Source organism: Prionailurus viverrinus, chromosome A3, assembly GCF_022837055.1.
Source record: "Prionailurus viverrinus isolate Anna chromosome A3, UM_Priviv_1.0, whole genome shotgun sequence".
Lineage (NCBI taxonomy): Eukaryota > Metazoa > Chordata > Mammalia > Carnivora > Felidae > Prionailurus > Prionailurus viverrinus.
In genome coordinates, this window is record NC_062563.1 from 22,849,366 (window position 1) to 22,868,804 (window position 19,439).

The 19,439-nt window shown below is 44.9% G+C and overlaps 2 protein-coding genes across 3 annotated transcripts in view; one reads left to right on the forward strand and one right to left on the reverse strand.

Annotated features, from left to right (window-relative positions):
* The window catches only part of SLA2 (Src like adaptor 2), a 50,587-nt gene extending 40,778 nt beyond the window's left edge, over positions 1-9,809 (forward strand). The window contains exons 9-11 of the mRNA XM_047851725.1: positions 6,279-6,428; positions 7,291-7,423; positions 7,824-9,809. Of these exons, the coding sequence (XP_047707681.1) occupies positions 6,279-6,428; positions 7,291-7,423; positions 7,824-7,989 (449 nt within the window). The 3' untranslated portion in view covers positions 7,990-9,809. The remainder of the gene's footprint in view (positions 1-6,278; positions 6,429-7,290; positions 7,424-7,823) is intronic.
* RAB5IF (RAB5 interacting factor) lies at positions 8,879-17,515 on the reverse strand. Of its 2 annotated transcripts, XM_047851737.1 has the most exons (4): positions 17,121-17,497; positions 15,457-15,560; positions 10,699-10,828; positions 8,879-9,420 (listed from the first exon to the last, which is right to left on the reverse strand). In XM_047851737.1, exons 1-4 carry the CDS (start codon positions 17,232-17,234, stop codon positions 9,379-9,381), a joined length of 390 nt encoding a protein of 129 aa, XP_047707693.1. In that variant the 5' UTR covers positions 17,235-17,497; the 3' UTR covers positions 8,879-9,378. The 2 variants fall into 2 exon arrangements, with proteins under 2 accessions (XP_047707693.1, XP_047707694.1); XM_047851738.1 differs by lacking the exon at positions 10,699-10,828 and having other exon boundaries at positions 17,121-17,515.
* Positions 17,516-19,439: the final 1,924 nt, after the last annotated feature.

Consider the following 19,439-nt stretch of genomic DNA (forward strand, 5'->3'; position numbering starts at 1 on the left):
AATATTTTATTGTAAAATAAAAGTATCAGATTTTTTAAGAAAGGGGAGTGACTGTTTTTGGCTGGCTCCATCAGTAGAGCATCTGGCTTTTTTTTTTTTTTTTTTTTTAGTTTATTTATTTTGAGAGAGAAAGCATGAGCAGGGGAAGAGTAGAGAGAGAGGGAGAGAGAGAATCCCAAGCAGGCTCCGCACTATCAGCACAAAGCCTGACCCAGGGCTTGATTCCATGAACTGTGAAATAATGACCTAGTCAAAACCAAGAGGCAGGGGCGCCTGGGTGGCGCAGTCGGTTGAGCGTCCGACTTCAGCCAGGTCATGATCTCGAGGTCCGGGAGTTCAAGCCCCACGTCAGGCTCAGGGCTGATGGCTCAGAGCCTGGAGCCTGTTTCGGATTCTGTGTCTCCCTCTCTCTCTGCCCCTCCCCCGTTCATGCTCTGTCTCTTTCTGTCCCAAAAATAAATAAACGTTGAAAAAAAAAATTAAAAAACAAAAACAAAAACAAAAAAAACCAAGAGGCGGATGCTTAACAGCTTAACTGACTAAGCCACCCAGGCACTCCATCCATGCATGTGACTTTTTTTTTTAATGATTTTATTTTATTTATGTATTTTAAAAATTTAAATCCAAGTTAGTTAACATGTAGTGTAATAATGATTTCAGGAATATAATTTAGTGATTCATCACTTACATTTAACACCCAGTACTCATCCCAGCAAGTGTCCTCCTTAATGCCCCTTGCTCATTTAGTCCGTTGCCCCACCCAGCATGCCTCCAGCAACCCTCAGTTTATTCTCTGAATTTAAAAGTCTCTTATGGCTGGGGTGCCTGGGTGGCTCAGGCAGTTGGGTGTCCGACTTTAGCCCACATCATGATCTCACAGTTCCTGAGTTCGAGCCTCGCGTTGGGCTCTGTGCTGACAGCTTGGAGCCTGGAGCCTGCTTCAGATTTAGTGTCTCCCTCTCTCTTTCCCCTTCCCCTGCTCATGCTCTGTCTCTCTCTCTCTCTCTCTCAAAAATAAATAAACAAAAACAACAAAAATCTCTTATGGCTTACCTCCCTGCAAGCACGTGACTCTTGATCTCAGGATCATGAGTTCAAGTCCCACAATGGGCATGGAGCTTACTTAAAAAAAAAAAAAATGGAGCACCTGACTGGCTCAGTCAGTACAGTATGTGACTCTTGGGTCCTGAGTTCACACATCATGTTGGTCACAGAGCTTACTTAAAAAAAGTTAGAATTAAATTTCAAATAAAAAAAAAAGGATTATTTTCTAATTTTGCTTTCTTCTTTGATCTCTGAGTTATCTCCAAGTATTTGGGGATTTTCCAGGTATCTTGTTATTAATTCATAATTTAATTCTGTTGTGGTCAAAGAACTATTGATTTCAATCCTTTCAAATTTCTGTTTTTATGGTCCAGTCTATAGTCTATCTTGAATAGTCCATGTGTACTTAAAAGAAAATGTGTACTGGGGCACCTGGTTGGCTCAGTTGGTAGAGCATGTGACTCCTGATCTTGGGGTTATGAGTTCAAGCCCCATGTTGGGCTTAGAGCCTACTTTTAAAAAATAAAGGAGGTGCCTGGGTGGCTTAGTCAGTTAAGCATTGACTTCGGCTCAGGTCCAATCTCATGGTTTGTGGGTTTGAGCCCTGCGTTGGGCTATGTGCTGAAACCTCAGAGCCTGGAGCTTCCTTCGGATTCTGTATCTCCCCCCTCTCTGCCCCTCCCTTGCACTTTCTCTCTCTCTTTCTCTCTCAAAATAACACTAAAAAAAAAATTAAAAGAGAAAGAAAATGTGTTTTGTTGTTGGGTGCTGTGTTCTATGTTAATTAAGTCATATTGGTTGCTTGTATTATTTAAGTCTTCTATATCTCGATTGATTTTCTGTCCTATCAAGTGCTGGGAGAGGAGTGTTGAAATTTCCAGTTATAATCATGGATATCTATTCGGTTAATTCTGTCAGTTTTGCTTCATATATTAAAAAAAAATTTTTTTTCTTTAAAAAAAAATTTTTTTTCAACGTTTATGTATTTTTGGGACAGAGAGAGACAGAGCATGAACGGGGGAGGGGCAGAGAGAGAGGGAGACACAGAATCCGAAACAGGCTCCAGGCTCTGAGCCATCAGCCCTGAGCCTGACGCGGGGCTCGAACTCACGGAGCGCGAGATCGTGACCTGGCTGAAGTCGGACGCTTAACCGACTGCGCCACCCAGGCGCCCCCCAAAATTTTTTTTTTTAATGTTTATTTCTGAGACAGAGACAGAGCATGAGTGGGGGAGGGGCAGAGAGAGGGGGAGACATAGGCTCCAGGCTCTGAGTGGTCAGCACAGAGCCTGATGGGGGGCTCAAACTCACAAACCGTGAGGTCATGACCTGAGCCAAAGTCGGTCGCTCAACTGACTGAGCCACCCAGATACCCCTGCTTCATATATTTTGAATTTCGGTACCTGGGTGCATACAAAGTCAGGATTTTTATGTTTTCTTGGTATGTACTTCTTATCTCTGTTAATACTCTTGGTCTTGCTTTTTACTTTGTCTAATATGAATATAACTACTCCAGTTTTCCTATGATTAATGTTTCACGATACATCTTTTTCCTTCTTTTTACTTTTAGCCTATGTTTTATTATTCAAAGTGTGTTTATCATATAGTTGAGCCTTACTTTTAAAGTCCAGTTTTTATTGTAATTTTTTAAATGTTTATTTTGAGAGAGAGAGAGAGAGAGAGAGAGAGAGAGAGAGACAGGCAGAGAGGGAGACAGAATCCTCCCTGTCTCAAATTCATGAAACGTGAGATCATGACCTAAGCTGAAATCAAGAATCAGACGCTTACCCTACTGAGGTGCCCTTTAAAACCCAGTTTGAAATCTCTGCCTTTTTGTCAAAGTAAATGCTTCCTAAAATTGAGCAGTGCCTGTGGTTTGGAGATTGACACCTGCCTTTTGGTGGCATTCCACAGGGAAAGGGTAAGTGACTGGATCATGCCCTCTTTTTCCAGGTTCTATGTGCCATAGTTTTCTTACCTGCACAGTAGTGATGACCATACTACCTCACAGCATGGCTATGAGGATTAGATGAGATAATCCTTATAAAGCACATAGCAAGCACTCACATGAAAGCTACTGATAGCTCTAGATCATTAGATGATAGTCACAATAGATCATTACTATTATTTCACTAAACACCCTCTTCCCATATGGCTTTGATGAAGTGTTTGTTGAAAGAAGAAATGAATCCCACTTTAGTTATAAAGTGCTCTCATATGTATCCTCATCTGTGGAAAACTACTATTGTAGGCCTGCGTATTATAATTTTACATAGTCTTTTTTCTTTTCATTTTTCAACTGTGTGTTTTCCTTTTCTAACCAATCATTTTTTTAAAAAAATTAAATTTGGGGCCACCTGGGGGGCTCAGTCGGTTAAGCATCTGACTTTGGCTCAAGTCATGATCTCGCAGTTCATGAGTTCGAGCCCCGCATCAGGCTCTGTGCTGACAGCTCAGAACCTGGAGCCTATTTCAGATTCTGAGTCTCCCTCTCCCTCTGCTCCTCCCCTGCTCACGCACTGTCTCTCTCTTGTCTCTCAATAATAAATAAACGTTAAAAAACATTAAAAAACATAAAAAAAATTTTTTTAATTAAAAACTAAATTTCGTTGAAACCCATCAACTGTACACTTTATTGTGTGTATTTTATTGTACATGAGTTATAACTCAATAAAGTTGATTTTAATGTTTTCTTTTTCTTTTTAAAAGAGAGAGAGACAAAGCATGAGAGGGGGAGGGGCAGAGAGAGGGAGACACAGAATCTGAAGCAGGCTCCAGGCTCTGAGTTGTCAGCACAGAGCCCAATGAGAGGCTCGAACTCAAACCGCGAAATTATGACCAGAGCTGAAGTCGGATGCTCAGCTGACTGAGCCCCCCTGGGTGCCCCACAATAAAGTTGATTTTAATTTTTTGGGTTTTTTTTTTATGTTTATTTATTTTTGAGAGAGAGAGAGATAGAGTGTGAGTGGGGGAGGAGCAGAGAGAGAGGGAGACACCGAGTCCAAAGCAGGCGCCAAGCTCTAAACTGTCAGCACAGAGCCCGACTCAGGGCTTGAACCCACAAACTGTGAGATCATGATCTGAGCCAAAGTCAGTCACTTTCTAAACACTCAAAAAGCAGGGGGGCACCTGGGTGGCTCAGTTGGTTGAACGTCCAACTCTTGATTTTGGCTCAGGTCCTGATGCCAGGGTCATGGGATTGAACCCCTTGTCAGGCTCTGTGCTGAGTGTGGAGCCTGTTTAAGATTCTCTCTCTCTCTCTCTTTCTCTCTCTCTCTCTCTCTCTCTCTCTCAGCCATTTTGCATCTGAAGTGTAAACAGAAAGGGCTTTTCGGTTCTATAGTAACAGGCACATGGTATATTTGTCATGTTTCCGCCACAGTTGAAACAGTCCCTTCAAGATAAAGCATGCAATCTTTTCATTTAATGATCGCTTTCCATTACCCTGCTATAGAAAGTATATCCTATGCCACAAGACAATTCAAGGATAAGCAATATTATACATACATTTTTGGACAGTAGAAATCAATGAATGATGCTCATCAATCGTAACATCAAACTGTTCTTGATTGCTTGTGACTTCCAAACAAGATGCGGAAGACAGATCTGCCCATTCATTTAATTACGACATGAAAGTAATCACAACTCTAAGCAATGAGTTTAACCAAGTTCAAAATAACTTTGAACTTCCTCTCCAACTGAGAAACTACTGTTTGAAACAATGTCCTGAGAATAAATATGAACTGTCAGAACAATAATTATGATAAAAAAAAGATTGTTTCTTCCCTTCTGCCCCCTCCCCTGCTTTCTAAAAAATAAATAATTAAAAAAAGCTAAAAACACAAAACTGGGAAAGTTCTGTCACGTATATTAGTGTATATAATATATAAGCTAAAGACAAATAATAAAACCAACATCCATGTGCCCACTTACCAACTTAAAAAATTGTACAATAGTAACAATCCCTTTGAAGCCTCTGCCTGCTTCACTGTGTTAATCTTCCATTACTTTTCCTCATAAGCCTTGCCATACATGTATCCCTATGCAATAGTCTTAACTGCCTTTGAACTTTATTTTTTTTATTTTTTTAATGTTTATTTATTTTTGACAGAGAGACAGAGACAGAGCTTGAGTCGGGGAGGGGGAGAGAGAGAGAGAGAGAGAGAGAGAGAGAGAGAGAATCCGATTTAGGCTCCAGGCTCTGAGGTGTCAGCACAGACCCCAACGTGGGGTTCGAACCCACGAACCGTGAGATCATGACCTGAGCCGAAGTTGGACGCTCAACTGACTGAGCCACCCAAGCACCCCTGAACTTTAAATAGAATCATGCTGAATGTATGCTTCTGTGACTTGTATGCTTCTGTGACTTGTGAATGTGTGTTTCTGCTCATTTTTAGTATTTTTCTATGCTTAACATGTGTAGTGGTTATTAACTTTTACTGCTGTATATTATTACCATTCTGCTGTATGCATATAGGCTGTTTGAAGTTTGGGGACTTTTCCAAACAATGCTGCTATGGATATTGTTCATGTATTTCTTTTTTATTAATTTTTAAGTACTTATTTATTTTTGAGAGGGAGAGTGTGAGCACGTGGGGGAGGGACAGAGAGAGGGAGATAGAGGATCTGAGGCCAGCTCTGCACTGACAGCAGCAGAGAGCCTGATGAGGGGCTTGACCTCATAAACCGTGAGATGACCTGAGCTGAAGTCAGACGCTTAACGGGCTGAGCCACCCAGGTGTCCCATTTGTTCATGTATTTCTAAGGTAACATGCTAGGATGAAATGGCTGGTTGTGAGGAGCATGTTCAACTAGTTAATGTCGACTGTTTCCAAAATGGCTTGTATTAAATTATCTTTCCACCAGCAGGGTAAGAGTTCCTCCTTCTGCACGTCCTTACTGACTTCTAAATCTGACATCTACAGACATGTTTTCACATTCTAACATTTTTGCCCACCCAGGTCTTTATAATAACAGCCAATACTTAATGTTCACATAAACTGTGCCAGGCTCTGTCCTGAGCACTGTGTGAATGGTCTCACTTCATCCTCACAAGAGCCCTATCAAATAAGAATGTGTGGTCATTTATGGCCAAGAGAGCAAGTCTTTGTCCCTCCCCTGCCAACTTCCCTGTCTGGACCTGGTAGCCTTTCTCATCTCTTCCTTCTCCCAATTTGGGCTGGGCTGGGTCCTAGCAGGGCCTCAGTCCTGCCTCGAACCCTTTTTCCTCCTCAGGCTTTTATTCCCTGTCAGTCCGCCTCAGCCGCCCTGCATCCTGGGACCGGATCAGACACTACAGGATTCAGCGCCTTGATAATGGCTGGCTGTACATCTCACCACGCCTCACCTTCCCCTCACTCCAGGCCTTGGTGGACCATTACTCTGGTATGGCCTTTCCCTTTTTCCATTAGACTGGCATGTGGGGTAGACAGTTGTACCTTTGCACACTTTACTTGCTGGAGAATATGCAGACAGGCAAAAGAGGGGCCTTCCCATCTTCATGCCAGTTCCTGTGCCAAGAACTTAGGCTGGGGGCTCTATCTTCATCCCATGCCCTGACAGAGGCATGTGGACCTCCCATGTGAACATGCACCAATACCTCACCTACCACTGTGGTTCTGAGTCCAAGACCCCAATGTTGAGCACAGTTCTCTCCACAGGAACTAGGCCCCAAGCTGTTGCTACTGTGTAATTCATTTGATTCTTAGCATTTCCTGGTGCCTGTCCTGTTACAGGGACTGGAGGATACAGCCAGTAGGGCAGTGTCAAAGGGGCAGAAAGACCACTCCTGGGAAAACTGATCAGGGGTTTCCTAGAGGGTGGGTCCATGCAGTAGATACTGACAGGACAAGTAGAGATTAAGCATTCTCTAGCTTTTTTCCCAAAGTACTTTCCTAACCAGAAACTGGCACTCTAAGAGGTCCATCAACCTACCCAACTAGTCTTCTAAAACCTAGCCCAGAATGACCTCTGATTGCATCTCAGCCCCCAGATCAACAGCTTGAGGCTTACGCCTGTCACTTTAAAATGTAACGTGTGCCCCAACATGAGGCTTTAACTCATGACCCTGAGATCAAAAGTCACGTGCTCTCTACCTACTGAGCCAGCCAGCCCCCCACCCGCCTCCCGTCATTCTTTTTTATTATTCCCCTACCTGCCAAATGAAGAAAGTGGTCAGGGTGGGGGTTGTTAGGGAGGAAACTAGGGCTGGAGTCAGCCATATCAAGGGTCTACGTCTCTTTCTCAGAGTTGGCGGATGACATCTGCTGCCTACTCAGGGAGCCCTGTGCCCTGCGGAGGGCTGGCTCACTCCCTGGCAAGCCTATACCCCCACCTGTGATTGTGCAGAGGACACCACTCAATTGGAAAGAGCTGGACAGGTAAGGGGACCTCACAGCATGAAGGTAGAACAAAGGAGACAGTTTCCCACCCCTGGAAACTCACAACCCCAAATGAGTTGGTCACCTTCAGGGACACCTGGGAACCAGTGAGTTACTAACCTTGTAGAGACCAGGCCAGGCTCACCAGGACTGTAGGGGGACTGGCAGGAAGGAGAAAGAAGGAGTGGATATAGGGCATGACCAGACACCAGAGATGGCCAGGATGGAAGGTCAGACAAGATGGTGTACAACAGAAAGCACCAGTCCTGAGTGGAGGAGTCAAGCTGGGGTTTTAAGTGACAGGGAGCCACTGTGAGTTTTCAGGTGGTGAAAACTTGAACTGTGCAGTGAGCAAGGGAAGACAAGGCTCCTTGACCCAACTCTCTTCCCCTCTCCACAGTTCCCTCCTGTTCTCTGAAGCACCTGGCACAGGGGAGGCCTCCCTCCTCAGTGAGGGACTCCGGGACGCCCTCAGCTCCTACATCAGCCTGACTGATGACAGCTCCTTGGATGATGCCAGGGACCAAAGCAGAGACCAAAAGGGAATCCAAGGCTGCGGCACCTAGACTCCCAGCTCAGCTCAGCTGGAGCATTCAAGGCAATCCAGGGTCCCACCTATATCCTCTCTCAGCCCTAAGAAGTCACTTAACCTTCTCCCAGTGCCATGAACCCACCTGTAACCTCTAGTTCAAATACAGACCAGCTGAAAATAGGGACAGCGCTCCGAAGAGACTAAACCTCTGGGGTTTGACCCAGTCAGTACCTGAGTTTGGGATTTCCAGTACCATCTTCCACCCCTGCCTGTTGAGTCCCCTTCTATACCTCCATAGCCCCATCCATGAGGTAGAAACCACCACTAGCTTCAAGAAAAAAAAAATCATTTAAAGAGAATTTACATGTCTCACAATACCATACCTCAGAAGGTAGGATTATAGCCTAGAAGGGACAGGAAAGCAGAAGGGATGGATATCTTACCCAGCAACAGAATCCAGGATGTCCAGCCCCTATCTGGCCCCCAGAACAAAGAGGACCTCTGACAGTCCAAGTTGTCAAACAGCCTCATCAAGCCTCTTCTCCAGATAGTCCTAGCTCTGAGTTCTTTCGTTTTGTGGCTTATCATTTGAACCTGTCTAAGCTTTCCTGGCTACAATGGCCTTGCCATCTTGTGGCCAAATGCAAAATGGCACCTTCTGGGCCTAGCACACTGTAGTGAGGTCAGTCATGTCTCTCAGTGCAGGACAGGGATATCAGAAGTCGGTAAGCCTCTCTCCACAAAGCTAAGGCCACAGCCTACACCAGCTCTAGCCCCTCACTTCCCTGCTGCCCATTAAGGAAAAGAGGCCTGGCTGGAGCTGCTATAGGAGCAGGGGGAAGAGGAAGGGGAATGGGGATGGAGGGCAGGGTTTGGAGGCAAGATATTAGGTGGGAAAGGCTTTAACAGGTATCATCAACAGATTCTCAATTAAAGATTTGATTTATTCAAGTATCTGAAAACATTCTACAATGGAAATTGTTATTAGATGGTGCCTGTACTGTGCTATGGACCACGCACATACTGCCATACTGTTTTCAGAAGACTTGAAATGCCACTGATAGTTTAAAAACTGTACACGTGATGGAGAAGTGAGGAAGACAATGTTTCATCCGGATCCAGAGGTGCATCAAATTGAACGACAGCTCCAGTCAGCAAACAGGTATTTCATGATGATATCCAAGAAGAAATGGTTGGTGATGGACAATTCAGAAATGCTTCCCCAAAAGGTGGATGGTTCTTTAAAAAGTTTCAGATCACAACCCTTGCAGAAAACACTGATGCCCGACACGCTGATTCTTGGTCCAAGAAACATGGGTCTTTCAGGTTCCACATGGCTGGGGCACCCCTACAATCATGTTTCTGTGCTGTAACCAGGAGGGTCCTTTGGACCGGACAGAGAGCGGGTAGGATCTGTATACCATCAGTCATAGTGGATGGCAGTGTAAAAAATGATCCAAATGACCTAGAGAGGAGACAAGCAATGTTTATAAGTCATCTGGGTCCACATGGGCCCCTACTCCACAAAACCAAAATGGCAAAGAATGTGTTGTGTATGGTGGGCTTCCCAGGGGCTATCCAATGCAATCTGCCTGAAAGCCCACATAATCTCACTGAAATCAAGCTGTCTCTAACAGAGCCCAGGACAACCCACCAGTGCTCCAAAAGGGACCGTGGACAAGCTTCTCTTTCAACTAAAGAGCAACTGGAGCACCAGAAGTGGAGTTACAGATGTGGAAATGATACAGGTAAAGCAGACTATACTGCCAGTGTTAGGATCAGCAACAAATGTGAAAAACAAACCACCATCATACCCTGTCAGCTTCCTATCAAATAAACAGATTCTCAAAACTAGCTAGCTGTTCACTGCAATCTCCTGTGACCTTTATTTTATATATATATATATATATATATATATATATGCACACACATGCGCATGCGCCCAGGCACCCCCACCCAGAGATTTTGATTTTGATTTGGACCAGAATCTAACATTTTTTAAAAAAATTAACTTTTGAGATATAATTCATATTTCATAAAGTTCACCTTTAAAAATATGTAATACAAAAATAAAGTATACAATACAGAGGTTTTTAGTATATTCAGAATTGTGCAAAGATCACCACTAACTGATTCTGGAACACTTTAATCACCCTCAGAAGAAAACCTGTTTCCATTATCAGTTACTTCTCATATCCCTGCCCCCCACCCCACCCCTCCACCACTGGCAACCACTAATCTAATTTTATCTGTATGGCTTTGCCTATTCTGGACATTTTTTATAAATGGAATCATATAACATGTTTTGTGTCTGCTTCTTACACTTAGCATAATGTTTTCAAAATTCATCAAAGTTGTAGTACTTGCAAGTACTTTATTCCTCTTTATGGTCTAATACTATATAAATATACAATATTTTATTTGTTGATCAGGTAATGGTTTTTTGTGATTTTCAGCTATTATGAATAAGGCCATAAATATATTTTTAAATGTTTCCCAGTTTCTAATATGCAGCCAGAGTTTAGAATCAGATGTATAAACTGATGATTGGCCCTGATACCACAAGACTACACTGTACCACACCTAATCTTTTTAGACAACATGACTCACTAAAAGACATGCCCTCTCATCCCTGGAGCCTTTTGAAAAATGGTGCCACAATCAATCACAAAGTATAATCTAATCAGTGTGATCCCCTTGAGAAACAACAGGATTTGCTCTGTTATCTGTCAGCTACACATACCATGAACAAGGCAAAAGATGTCATAAACCCTTCCTTCGTGAGCTCCCATGTGCCACCATATTCTTCCTCATCTATCTGTAGGTAGTTGCTGAAGTAGAGGTACAGGACTCCCGCATTGATCAGGCAGAATCTGGAGGGGGAGGACAAGCACCAAACACAAACTGTGAGTTCAGAAGACTCAGAATTCCTACTGCCACAGTCCAGCCTTACCAGGACACTCCCTGTTGCACAGTTTACTATCTGTATCATGGGGGCAAGTGAAATAATACATGAGAACACCTAGGCCCTCAATGGAGCTGCACAGTGGTTGAGCTAGAGACATAAAGCAACTTTTTTTTAATTGCCCAGCAAAAAAAATCTTTAAAAAATTTTAAAGAACCTAAAAGTTCTCCAAGCCCTCTCAGAGTAAGAGAGGGGTAGCTGAACAATCCCAAATACAACTAGTACCTGACATGGGCCTCCAAGTAACTCCAGCTAGGGTGGGGGTGGCCATGGGACAAACAGGCTGCTGCTTCATGGCCTAGTGGAGCAAGTAAGCATACTAAAGCAGCTCCTGCATTAATTCCCAATGGGAAACAATTTCTGGATATCCACTGTCTGCTACTGCACTTGATACAGAGGTGAAATTGACAGTTCCTGCCCTCCCTTAGCTATCTACTTAGGGGCCCAAAACAGCAGTAAGCATTGAACTGAAACCAAAGGTTTGTGTGCACTTCCAGGAAGATCTTTGACCCCTGCATTTTATTATTTAACACTTAACAGACTGAGCTACCCAGGCACCCTTCATATTTTATTTAACAAATGAAGCATTTAGAATGCAGTAAGGTATAATGTATCACCCTGCTCTACTGATCTCTGGGTACAATGATCACGTAAAACTAATTTTCATAAAATGTGCTCCAGGCACATTGCTCCTGAAGGCTACTGTGGAAAAATGTGGAGAACTGGTCCCTCCTAATGGATGAAGAATGGGCTGGTGCGGGGCAGGGCTGTGTGATGATGCTGAGGAGTATAAGGGGTACGGGGCAGACCCTGAGGCTGTTTTAGCAAGGCAGGCTGAGATAGGGTATACATACATCAGAAGTCTACTTTGGTTTTGTTTTTTTAAAGATTTTATTTTTAAGTAATCTCTACACCCAACCTCAGGCTTGAACCCACAACCTTGAGATCAAGAGTTGCATGCTGTACTGGCTGAATCTGCCAGGTACCTCAGAAGTCTAGTTTGTGAGTAAAGAGTATGGGCTTCCTCCTGAGTGGAAGGAACAGGAATTGGGAAAGTGGTTTAGACTTGTACCATGTTTTAGGACTTGAGCACAAATAAAATCTGAGGACAGGGACTGGGAAAATGGCTGAATGAGGCGGCAAAAGACCCAAAGGCTTCAAGCCTAAGGGTCTGGGAGTATAATATAATGGTTCTAGTAACAGAAGCAGGGAGTCAGGAAGAACAGAAGGTTTTTCTTGGATTTCATACAAAATACAGTCCTTGGCTTGACCATGTTGTGGCCACATCCTTGTCTTCTGCCAGAAATCTTGAGACCCAGCCAATCTGGCTGCCTCCCTCTGTCAGGAGTTTCATTTTGGACAGTTAGTGGTTCCAGAGATTACTAATGGGACTAAGAGACATCACTGTGGGACTGTCTTAGGGCTGGAGAATGACTGAGACTCATTGAGAGTCTCTGGCTATAAAAGTGGTTGCTTAGTGACATGAGATAGGGAAATATAAGGAAAAGAGGAGATAAGGAATGACAGGAAAGAGCTAGCATGGGCCCTGTCGTCCAAGGATCACACACTAATAGCAAGTCACAGAAACAAAGGCATTTAAATGTCTGGTGGTCACAGGAGAGGGGTCTGGAAAGGACTAGAGGGGCTCAAACTGAGTTCCAAGGATGGGCATAAATCCTATATTGTAAACGAGGGACGGAACTACACAGCAGATGTGTAGAAAAAAAATTAATCTGGTTTGGGGGTGGAGAGAAAACATTATAAAGACAACACTCAATGTATTTTTAAAACTCTATCCTAAAAATTCCCATCGGAATTTTAACAAAATAATGATCTCTAAGAAATACTCGACTTGAGGGCTGGGAGGCTATACAACAACAGTAGTAACATATGACCCTGCTTTCAAGGACTAGTGGGAATTAATTTGTTTTTAAAAAATTTTAAGAAGCATTCATTGAGCACCTATTAATCGTGATGCTAGGCTCTATAAGAGACAGGTAGGAAGGGATGGATAGTGCTCCTCTCAGATGATGCAAAACCTCAGCAACAGCAGAATGCTCATTCAGTTCTCAGGCAAATTATAATAAGAACAGAGGAAATGGTTTTACCTTAATGTGCCCTAACTGGTGGCCACACCAGAAATGAAGAGAAGCCAAGGTGGGGTCCAGAGGGCAGTTAAGGCAAGAAGTGGAGGAGAGGGTCACCAGAATGGAGCACCAAAGCAGTCCTGCCCTAAGCCCTGGCAACTGCGTCAGACAGATGGAAGAGAGGGAATGTGTGGAAAAATCAATGTCCTTGGTCCCTTTCCAAGAGCAAGGAAAAAGGTGCCAACCAAGGCGGGGGGGGGGGGGGGGGATTCATTTAGAGTGAGAGAAACTGGCTCTGGCAGGACAGCATGGGACTGAACCCCATGAAACAGGCAGTCCTGAGAAAGCGGCACTATGGGTGAGCCACTCCAAGGTGAATTCATTCTCAAACACCTACTTTCCTTTTTTCTCAGCAGCCATTTTTAGCACTTTGTAAAGCTAATCATAAGATTGCAGTGAACCATTTATGGAGTGCGTGTGATGTACTAAGCAGTACATTTAGGAATTTACTTGCATGACCTCATTTAGTTTACACATCATTCTTATGAGGAAGAGACTTTTATTACCCCCTCTTAATGATGAGAGAATGGAGTCTGAGAGGTGAGACCAAAATTATACAGCTTGAATGCAGCAGAGCTACAACCTGAATACATGACTTTCTACAGTTAGAGACCTCTGATCAGCTTAACTCATCTGCCACAGTGAAAAGGGTACTAGACTAACTCTGGTCTTTGTTATATTCCCAGATTGGGTGACTTCAGAGAAATCTCTTAGGAATCCTGCAAAACTAGATAGGGGCAAAGAATCTGAACCACTTTTATCCTCTCCTAGAAAAGTGGCCTTGGGAAGGTGAGAGACTTCTTGCCTTTAGACTGCCTTCCCCCTTGCTCTGGCCTTTAATCTTCACTGCCTTTTCTTTGACAGAAAGCTCAAATGGGATGACGTGTATCTATATACCTCCTCTAATCTGGGAAAATCCCTATGAACCCTAGATCCTGTGTCTCCTCACCCTCACTCCGAACTCATCAGGTGTCCACTCCAGCAAAGTTAGGCAGAGCATAACATAAACTCTTAACTCCTTTCCTTGGACAAATGCTGTGCTCAGTATCATGAATCAAAAACCTTCTTAGTTAGAAGAGGAGAATGTACATTCCTTTTGGGTCATCTTCTGAAAAGACAAGGAACTCAAATGAGTTTGAAATCTATTTCATCCTTTTCACCTAGAATGAGGGATTAAGAGATGTGATCACCTCTAAAACAACCAGTGTGATTTTCCATGAGTAAGGATCACAGTTTCTACTTCCTGTGTGAAAAAAAAAAAGCTCACAGTCCTACCCATCCATTTCCTACTATAGCTTACCCACAATTCCTATCTTCAGACAACTCCCACACATCCTTTTAATTCAAGCTGGCGGGCATGTGTACTCATCACTTTCAGTGGCTTGTTAACAGGCTGAGTCAAGACCACGGGCAGTGTCAGGCGCGCTGCCAGTGGTCACAGGAGCACAGTAAAAGGTGGAGGGCCGAACCTCCTCCTTTTTCACTACCTTTAAAAAGTAAGGATCTGAGGGGCACCTGGGTGGCTCAGTCGGTTAAGCGTCCAACTTTGGTTCAGGTCATGATCTCACTGCTCCTGAGTTCGAGCCCCATGTCGAACTCTGTGCTGATGGCTCGCAACTCAGATCCTGCTTCAGATTCTATCTCCGTCTCTCTGCCCCTCTCCCGCTTGTGTTCCCCGCCCTCTCTCTCTCAGATATAAATAAAAAATTATTTAAAAAAAACAACTTAAAAGTAAGGATCTGTAACAACTGCTGCCAAAGCCAAGATCCAGGACATCCAGCGCAGTGCCAGGTACAAGGGAGTGGTTATCAAGTACAGAAATTCATCTACCTTCCAAATTTCCATAGGTACAAAGGTCATGCCAGAACTAGAAACTTGCCACCAACAGGTAATGCAGTAGCCTCTTGTGTGATCACTTTGGACCCATGAATAAATGGACTGGTCCAGCCTTCAGAAAGGTAACATATCTAAGTTAAGATGATCCCAGGCCTACTGAACTGAGGAGTGTTGCACTAGACCTATGAGTGCCATCATGGGGCCATTTTTTTTTGCTTTTGTCACCTCACACATAGTCATTATAAAACAAAAACAAAAACACACCTCCAAAGTAGCAATAGCCTTTTCCCTAAAAAGGAGACAAATCTATATTTGAAAAGAAATGATGTCATGAAGGGACACCTGGGTGGCTCAGTCAGTCATGCATCTGACTCTTAATTTCAGGTCAGGTCATAATCTCCTGGTTCATGGGGTCAAGCCCCATGTCAGGCTCTGTGCCCACAGCGCCCCTCTCTGCCCTTCCCCAACTTGTGCTTTCTCTCAAAATAAATAGACTTAAAAAAACAAAACAAAAGATACAATGAAAATGCCAAGATACCCAGCCAAGACTTACCCTGCTATTCCCAAGAAACCTCGCAAAGGTAACACTCCCCAAATTACACCTAGGACCACAGCAATGATCTGTCGGAACCAGTAGATCACATCTAAAAATTCGTCCTGTAGAAAAGAAAGAATGAATGTGTTATGTGTTCTTAGTGGGTGCCACATGAGAGCCTTCTGTAATAGGTGAGAAATAAAAAAGCTTGCTGCTAAACATATCTTCTGGAGACATTTCTCCAAGAGAAATGGTATGCAGTTTTCTGATCTTCACCTCTTATACTAAAACATGGTTTTTTTAAAAAAAGAATACATTTAGTTATTTTAAGTGATGAATTCCAGGGCCTGTGTGCTAAAAAAAATTTTTAGAAGCTTAAAAAAATGAAATGGCTTGTGATGAAATGGCTGTGGTAACTATCCTACTGGCCACAGAAAACTCTTATCTGATCCTTGGAGGAGAGACCTAGACAGACTATTCACAGGCAGACGGGCTAATTGTTAATCTACTCAGCACCATCTTCCTGCACCCTGAATTCTAAGTCACAAAGAAGGGTTGGAAACAAAAGTGCTGAAGGCAGGTGCCAGCGTATCTAATTTTCATACAAGGACGTCAAAGACTCAGGTTTCTGACCTGCCCCAGACTGCAGAAACCGGTCCTTGTACAAGGAACGAAAGAAATGACACAGCAGATCAGAAACGTTTTACAAGAGCTGGGCAGGGCTGGGGGCAGGACAAGGGCACCTTCAGGAAGTACCTCCCATCCCCCCTTACAGGAACTCCAGGAAGGAAAACCCGCCTCATCAGTCCAGAAAAATAAGGAAAGATTGCAAATATAATACACTTTTCAGGCCAACTGGAATCAAGCTGTTTGTGACGGTCCCTTCCTGATCAAGAAGCAGAGTTGGGGAGTGCCTACACTCAGATCTTTTGAAAGTGTGTGACCAGTGAAAATATCTTGAAGCCCCAACCATTCCTCACACACATTTGGCGGTTTCCCCCTCTATCCCTCTCCCTCTCTCTTTCTCTCTCTCCCACACACACACACACACACACACACACACACACACACACACACACTCACCTCTGTGAAGTGGTCTTAGTCTCCTCTCTCACAATTATGCAGGCATTCAGTTTTTCTCATTAATAAAAAAAGCAATGGCAATAGGCCTTATTACGTGCTAAACGCTTTAATGCACCACGGTACCCGCTTCAGAGCTGTTCTGAGAATTGAGGGAGATAATGCATGGAGGGCACCCGGCAGAAAATATTTAGTAGAGGACTGTTACCGTTACTATTCGTGGTAACGACCATATTTAGTTAATTCGGAGAAGACAAGCCACTTACTGAAGATCCTACTGGGAGTAAAAGGCGGAGATCGAATTCAGCTCACTCTCGCCATTCAGGCACACGCCCTGCCCGCGGGTGGCAACTCCGCTGTTTCCCGCGTGACCCAGGCGGCTTCACCCTTAAACCACTCCGCGGTGAGTTCCGAGCCCGGCTGTCAGGCCCTGGCCCGCCAAGTTCGCCCCGACACCCTTGGGCCACCCGCTCCCCGCTGCGCAACACCCCAAACACTCAGCCGCGCCCGGACCGGAGACAGGGGCAGGCTCGGGCCTGTCCATTCGGCCCCGAGTCCCAGCCGGCTCCTCGAACCTGCGCCCTCGCCAGGTCGCACCGCACCTTGTCCTCCCAGGCCGCGTCGCTCCGCAGCACCTTGCTCCAAACAGAGACTTTGAGGGCCCCGTTGGCCAGCTGCGGCTGAGGCGGCTCCTCCTTTCGCCGCCCGCCGCTCATCCTCCCGTCGCGCCGCCCGGGCCGGGCCTGGGGCGCGCGGGCCAGGCCAAAAGGAGTCGGGGTCTGGGGTCTCGGGTCACGGCGCGCGGGGCGGCGGTAGCAGCGACAGAACCAGCGACTGGGTTCGGCGGCGCGCTGCGGCCGTCCTCACTTGGCCAGGACGCCGGCTCTGCTCGCTCACTCAGCCAAGACCTGGCGCGGCGGTGGGGGAGGAGCCACGCAGCGCCGCGCGTCCACCCGCAGACGAACACCACGCAGCCAATCGGTGGTAGTGCAGCCGTCTGTCGGAAGAGAGGAGCCGTCGCCTCGGCGCAAGCGCGCTACGCGTGACGGAAGTGACGTCAGGCTTCCGCTAGGCGCACGGTAGGGTGAGAGGGAAGGGACAATCTAGGTGGGGACGGTGACGCGAACGCGAGGAGGCGCTGTGGAGACTGAAGAACGCCGTTTGAGCAAAGAGGCGAGGTTAGACTCGGGCGTCGCCCAGCCTTTCCCTAGAGCAGCGGGACAGAACGCGGTCCACTTTTCCTGGAGGCGTCCTTTGGAGGCCAAAACCGGCTCCCCGGGAGCCCCGAGCTGCTCAGGATGTAAACTGTCTTCTGTATTTAGCGTCTCATTCGCAAATGGAAGCCTAGCGTCTCTTTCGGCAAATGGAAGCCTTTAGAGGGATTTTCTCAGGCTAAGTGGCAAGTTGCAACCGGCTGAGGACTCCTGGGGCAGGGAGAAGCTTGGTGGGAGTCTAGAAAGTTCTTATTAGCTATCAGAATATCTGACTATTCAGTACTCTAAATATTGTGTCCTCTCTGTGTGCTAGGTCAGTGGTTCACAAAGTGTGTGTCTGGACCACCAGCAGCCACATCACCTAGGAACTTGATTAGAGATGCACATTCTCAGACCCCATCCCAGAATTGCGGAGCCAGAAATTGTGTGAGTGGGGCCCATAATCAGCATTTTAATAAGCCCTCCAGGTGGTGCCATGTTCATCGTGCTTTGTGATAAGTTGAGACCGAGACACATCACTTTTGTGTGGTGGGTTAATAGAGGCAAACTAACTTGCCCAGAATCACTCAACTAGTACTGGGCCTGTCAGACTTCAAAATTTGTGCTCTTAACCTTTAGCTTTCAGTGTCAAATGAGGTCAGAACATCCTTTGTATACCAACATTGATGGGTCGTTCTCCACCTTAGGTGAGAAACAGAATCTCTTAGGGAACTTCTTCAGAATTGTGGTTTTCAACCACAACTCGATTTCAAGATCCTCTTTCGATAGGTTGAGCGAGGCTGGACCCCAAAGGTGATATACACGGCAGCAGACATTACTCTATCTGGACCTGGCGAGAGGGCTGTATACCTGACATGGGTGCACACCTTTAGTCCTCTAACTTTCACATGGATTTGGTTCTTTTCAGCCCTGCCATTTTTCTGAACCATTTTCCCTCCATATGCAAAACTATGGTAAATCCTAACCAGCTCACTGGAAGTGTACCATTGGTATAAAATCTCTTTTACAGATTCCCTGGGGGCATATAGTGCTGGAGACAAACTGATCATTCTGTCACAGAATGTCGGAAGAATACCTAGCCCACAGTCCAAGACAGGTAAGTTTTCAGTCTGCTGGGCCTGGTGGTAAAGGTTTGTAATGTTGGGAAAAACTGAGTTCTGAAGGAAGAGTAGGAGGAGTTAAGGGGAAAAGGGAGAGGAAGAGAGCGTTCCAGGAGATGAAACCATGTCAGTTAATGGTAGAGAAACCACAAGTTGGGAAGGAGTGGGAAGGGTATGCTGAAGAATTTGTTTTTGTTTTTTCTAGTTTTATTGAAAAATAATTGACATGCATCACTGTGTAAGTTTAAGGCCTATAGCATGATGATTTGATTTACATATATTGCAAAATGATCATTACAATAGGTTCAGTTAATCTCCCATCTTCTCATATAGATACAATGAAAAGAAAGAAGAAAATTATGCAATTTTTCTTTATGAGGAGAACTCTTAGGATTTATTCTTTTCTATTTTTATTTATTTATTTATTTATTTATTTATTTATTTATTTATTGAGAGAGAGCAAGAGTAGGGGAGGGAGAGGGGCAGAGGAAGAGGGAGAGAGAATCCCAAGCAGGCTCTTCAATGGGTATGGCTTGATCTCACCACTGTGAGATGGGGACCTGAACCAAAAGCAAGGTCGGATGCTTAACTGACTGAGCCACCAAGG